At 39.4% G+C, this 6,000-nt stretch overlaps 1 protein-coding gene across 11 annotated transcripts in view; it reads left to right on the plus strand.

The window, feature by feature from the left end:
* The window catches only part of BNC2 (basonuclin zinc finger protein 2), a 402,347-nt gene extending 399,850 nt beyond the window's left edge, over nucleotides 1–2,497 (plus strand). For 10 of the 11 annotated variants that reach the window (XM_057720988.1, XM_057720987.1, XM_057720985.1 and 7 more), the window contains one exon: nucleotides 1,416–2,497. In XM_057720988.1, coding sequence (XP_057576971.1) covers nucleotides 1,416–2,076 — 661 coding nt within the window. In that variant the 3' untranslated portion in view covers nucleotides 2,077–2,497. The remainder of the gene's footprint in view (nucleotides 1–1,415) is intronic. The other variant, XM_057720995.1, reaches the window with a different exon arrangement.
* Nucleotides 2,498–6,000: the final 3,503 nt, after the last annotated feature.

A 6,000-nucleotide genomic window follows, 5' to 3' on the forward strand; every position in this document is an offset into this window, starting at 1 on the left:
AATATTAGCCATGCTTGTCACCAGATGGAGGGACTCGTTTCGGTCTTCCATACTTTTTAATTATAATCAGGAGGTCTGTCGAACGTGACGCTGGCCATTCTAGGTCATTTCTGTTATCACAATGACTTCTCTAAGATGTAGAGCTTCCACCATTGTTGAGAAGCTTTTATATATCTGTATTTATGTATTGGTTTACTTTTTGGAAGGGTAGCCTTCAATTTAGGTACTTGTCAAACATGAGCCTTTGCCGGTGGAGAGAGGTATATGCCCAAGGGCACTTTAAAAATAAATGGGGGATGTAAGTACAAAGGCAGTGTTTTCAGACAGATAATAATCTGTTAGGCTTTGTAAATCATGACATCCCTATGGATGTTCTGGGACAAATGCTGTCTTTTTTCTTATACATACAAGCAAAGCATTCAGTGAGTAAGTTTTGCTTGTCTAAGAAGTATGGATTCCAGTTGTTAAAATAGAGGGACCGTGTGTTATTATTGTGCCTGATTTTTTTTCTTGTATTTATTGTGTGTGGGGGGTTTTCCTTTTTTGCCCTTTGGGTTTTTTTCTGTTGTTGACTGTGATTTTTTTTTAAAGGGTGGGTGGGTTTTGTTTAAAAAGCCAATTTCTGATTGTCAGCTTTTTTTTTTAAAGATTTAAATTTGAAAATTTCAATTACTTGATGAAAACATTTTCAACTCTAAAATGTAGCAGCTTCTGAAAATAAATGTATTTTACTATTACACTTAGCTGAGATCCCAACCATTCTTAAACAAAAAGGATTTATGTTAGAGACAGTCTGTAACCCTATTTCAAACTGCAAACCTTTTAAGCTAATTTTGTTTCCTACCTAAAACTTGAAGTGTAGGATAGTGAGGGAGAACAAGTTACTATTTTTTCAAGTGAATCCTAAATTATCTAGACCATTTACTTTTTTAAAAAAAATGGGATCCTTTTTATACCTTTAAGTGTTTGCTGTAGAAAAAAGGGGTTTGGTTTTGTTTTAGGTAAATTCAAATTATTCAGTTTAGACGAGCAGAAAGTTTCATTCTTTTATCCTATTTAATATCTTTTCTCAAATCGCTGCTGTGAGATTCTCGGCAGCTGGCGCTGCTACAGAGTAAAAGCAACAGAACAATCATTCAGAAAAAGGTGCGTGGGTTTGTATTCATCCTACCATTGAGGAATTTTATTCTCATAAAAATTATGTTAATGAAAAGTGCCCCTTATTGACTCCCCACCACTACTGCGTCCCAGATCCTGAGGCTGTAGGGAAATGTTTGCTTTTACAATGGTGTCATTAGCAATGAATGTGCTTATGTGATGCCTAGTGGAAGTTGAATCAATCTTAAAATGCTCTCCTTTTTCTCACCCTCCCCATTCCCCGTACACCTACCCCCCCTTCCCTCTTGTTTTCCTAGACACAGTGCCAACATAAATCTGCATCGTAAACTGTTGACCAAAGAACTCGATGACATGGGCCTGGACTCCTCGCAGCCCTCTCTTAGCAAGGACCTCCGGGATGAATTTTTGATGAAGATCTATGGTGCCCAGCACCCCCTGGGGCTCGACGTCAGGGAAGACGCCTCCTCTCCCGCGGGGACGGAAGACTCCCATCTGAATGGATACGGGCGGGGCGTGGCGGAGGACTACATGGTCCTGGACCTGAGCACCACCTCCAGCCTCCAGTCCAGCAGCAGCATCCATTCCTCCAGGGAATCCGACGCAGGCAGCGACGAGGGGATTCTCCTGGATGACCTTGACGGGGCGAGTGACAGTGGGGAGTCGGTGCACAGGGCCGAGGCCCCCGCCCTCCCTGGCGGCCTCGGGGCTGACGTTTCAGGATCTCTGATGTTCAACAGCTTGTCCGGGAGCAACGGTGGGATCATGTGCAACATCTGCCACAAGATGTACAGCAACAAGGGGACCCTGAGGGTGCACTACAAAACCGTGCATTTGCGAGAGATGCACAAGTGCAAAGTCCCCGGTTGCAATATGATGTTTTCCTCTGTGCGAAGCCGGAATCGGCACAGTCAGAACCCTAATCTCCACAAAAACATTCCCTTCACTTCAGTAGATTAGTCTCAGAACGGACACTACAAATGCCAGCTCTCACCAGATGGCCTACGTATTTGAACTGCCATAGTCAGTGTGTGCTTGTGTACTTGGGATGGTGTGTGTGTGTATACACATGTATGCCTCTGTGTCTACGTATACACACACACACACATTCTCTTTTCTTTAGATATGAAAAGATAAACACTAGGTGCTTTTGAAATTTTTTTGTCTTTTTCCTTTATAGTTTTGAGAAAGAGGTCAGATCTTTCATTTGAGGGTGAAAACAAAGTACCCTTTAAACACACATACAGACACACACACACACACACACACATAAAAGCGTGCAACTAGCCCAAATTTTGACAGAATAATAATTCTTGGTCCTCTCCAAAGGGACAATTTGTTGTACCCATGACTGTTGCCTGCAAAAAAAAAAATACAAGGGGGAAAAAAGAAACAAAAAAGGAACTTCTTATAGTTGTCTTTTGTGAACTTTAAGGTTTTGAGAGAATCTTCAATTAAAGCATGGCAGATTCACCTGTAAATATTTAGCCTTGAGAGGCCAATGATGTAAAACAATTGTATCGATGGTTGTTTAACTTTTTTGTTTAATTTTTACAGTTACATCCAGCTGTTAGATATACAGGAAAAAAAAATAGTTTGCTGGCTAGCTCTATTCATTTATGTTAGCATTAATGCACATTTTTTAAGGAAAAAAAAAAAAAGGTCTTGTTTTTACTACCTGCTAGATAGAGTGATAAAGAGGTGCTGGCATGCCTTACAGCACAGATCTGCTTTTTAAAAATGTCCTGTACTCGTACATAAATCCAGTCATGCACTTTTTTTCGTACACTACAAGGGGATGTGTAATATCCGTGCTTCTTTTTTATCCTTAAACTATTGCCATACTTCAAGTAAGTGTCTTTTTTAAAAAAAATTCACTTGTATAAAAATGGTCTGGTCAGTATAGGGCACAAATGCCAAACAAAAGTATTAGTGTTAACACAAAACTGCCAACTTTGCACAAGTTTCCAGAAAAGAAAATACAATTAGTCACTCAACATGACCACAGGCCAATTTGTCGGCCACCAGAAAACCGCTTAAAAAAAAAAAATGGTGATTCTTTCAAGTGCCGAATGTTATTACAATCAGCATTGCATCCTTCTTGCTTATATGTTACATTACATAAAAGGAAAACAAAATTCCGTGGTGTGAAACAGCCGAGACATTTATTCTTTAGAGGCAGGATAATATTTCAGGATACTAAAGCCCAACTTACTCACTATGGAACAAAGCCGAATGCAGTAGAAGAGTTGAGCACTCATTCGCAAGGACCTAGCCCTTATCCTTTAAAAAGAAAGAAAAAGTCTGAAGCAGATTGGTCTGTTGCGTGGCTGTGTAATTTGTTGCACGTCCTGCAGTAGTACTATGATTCAGGCTGGTTTGATAGACAGAAATCAAAAGGCATTTAACAGCAGCAGCAGCAGTACTTGGAAGATTTGCAGACATGTGCTGAACTTGAACTAAGCAGCACTCCTTTCTGAAAAGCCAGAAGAAGGGGGTTTAAAATAGGATCTCTCACTGTTTAGTGTTTTGTGTTTCCCCTCATGATTTGTCAGAGAGAAATGAAAGCAAGTCTGAAACCAAGCAGTCGAGAGTGAGAAAGAGGAGGGAGAGGATTCTCCAAACCTTTTTTGTTTTGTTTTGTTTTGTTTCCGATGTTTACACATGTTGCCTGAGCTGGTTAACCACATCGGCAGCCTCAGCTACCACAACATACTGACTAAATGATGATATTTACTCAAGTTCAGTCTGCAGCCAAAACCATTAGGGTGTGCATTGCAGACTGTGTTTTGTTGTCTTTTCTTTCTTTCCTTTTTTTTTTTTTTTTTTTAAGTGGAGAGGGGAGAAAGGAGATAAACAAGGCATATTTTGTCAAACAGTACACGGTAATTTAATGAGAATGTATTTCTTTTCCGCATTTAAGGGCCTCAAACATTTCATCAGTCTAAAAGTTAGAAATACCCCCTTTGTCTTAACTTTTAATGTCATTTCATATGTTTTGTAATTATTTTTTTCTAGGTTCACATTAGCATTCACTTCTGTTAAATTTGCCAAAGGAAACTGTTGATATGTTTCTCTTTTTATTATTCCTGTAGGATTTATTGTACCTCACAGTATTTATTGTTTCCAAAAGTAAGCATCATTAGTTGAGGATTCAGTATTTTTCTTTGTGAAAATTTCAGAAACAGTAGATTCTTAAAGATAAGCTAGATGTGTCTAGGAGCTTTATCTTTTCATCTCCTTCAGAGCATGCTATGGGGTTCATTTAATTCTTCATTTGTTCTACAATGAGGAGAGACCAAAAGTATTTGCAGTACAAAAGAAACTATCAAACACTATGTCTGTTAAATGACAAATGTTTACGGTAAAAAAGCTGAGGAATTAGTGCTAACCGTTTTTTGTTTTCTTGTACCTTTGAATTCCCCAAAGTCTTAATTGCTTTATTTTGGTGTTGTGTTAAATTGAATAGACAGAGATGTTTTCCTTTGTTTTATATCATATAAGACTCTGTACAGTATGTTTGTGAAAGATTGAACTAGAATAATGAAAGTTTGTTTGCAAACATTTTTGTCCTCTTAGCATTCTCTGTGTTGTGCTGTTACCCCGCTAACCAAATGATTTGATTCCAAAAGGGTGGAAAAAATATTTTTGGTATCCCCACAAAAGATTATGGAAGCACTAGTTTGGGGAGTGTGCGTGGACTAAATGACACTTAGTTTTATGAAAATAACACATTTTCAGCAATTTTTAGCAGTTACACGCTTGGTTGAGATATTAGAACTCATCTTATACAAAATCAGCGTTGAGTCTGTTTAATTTAATGTTAACGAAAAGGTCAAAGAGCCCTAATGAATGAATTACGTAGCTGTCAGCAGGTCATAGCATATGAACCAGGCTTAGAACAAATGTTTGTTAGTCGCTGCAAACCAAGCTAACGTGGATAGCCAGTTAGAACAGGCCCGGAAGTAACGAGATCCTCAAGGTAGAATTTCCCTCGCTCGGAAGCATGAATGTGTTCACCCGCCTTTTGTTGGAGAAAGGGCAGTGAGTCCTGGACAGCTTGCCCTGTTTAAAAGTCTCTCCCCTCTCTGCTACTACTTTAGTGCCTCAAGTGCCCGCATGTTATGGTGGCCTTCTAAGTGGGCGTATCACATTTTCCAGTTTAAAGCCTATTTGCTTACAAGGGACGGGAGGGTGGACGGAAGTGGCCGGTAAGATGTAGAATCGTGAAATGTACATTTCTTCTCCTCCCCAAGTGTTGCTTGTTCCTGGGTGTGTGCCTGAGTACAGTGTTCTGACGTAACTCTAAATCCAGTTAATAAGGCTTATTTGCAAATGGGAAGGATAAAGAGATCAGCATTTGAATCACTGAGCCCTTCCTCTTTGCCCAGTCATACTCATTTCTTTCTTCATAGGCGTTTCCTATTGTGAAACAGGTTCTGTCCAGCTGCATCCATTCTATGCCAGCTGAAAAAGGAGTAGGGGTGCAGCTTTTCATCCAAGCAGCCCTTTCCCATTTGATTGATTTTAACCAGCATTTTGTCACAGGTACAAAACTGGGCAGTATTATTAACATGCGTGTTGGCTAGGTGGTGTCGAAATGTACTGTTTTGAATCATTTTAAATGACATGTTTGTAAATATCAGAAAGGCTTGGTCCACTTTAGGGAGTATCTGTGTGTTATGGAGGGGGATGACAGAGAGCAAGAATAAGAATAGATAATATGTAATTTAGTTTTTAAAATGTGATGAAAAGCATGACATTCTTTCTTCTGCTACAGATTGTATTGAAATAAGCCAATGCATTTGAGAGCTTAGTCCAGCCGCACAGTTCAGCCTGATGCCTTTTAAAGGTTTCAAGGTGTTAGTGTTTTCCTTCTCAAGG

The sequence above is a fragment of the Hippopotamus amphibius genome, chromosome 2, assembly GCF_030028045.1.
Source record: "Hippopotamus amphibius kiboko isolate mHipAmp2 chromosome 2, mHipAmp2.hap2, whole genome shotgun sequence".
In the NCBI taxonomy this organism is placed as follows: domain Eukaryota; kingdom Metazoa; phylum Chordata; class Mammalia; order Artiodactyla; family Hippopotamidae; genus Hippopotamus; species Hippopotamus amphibius.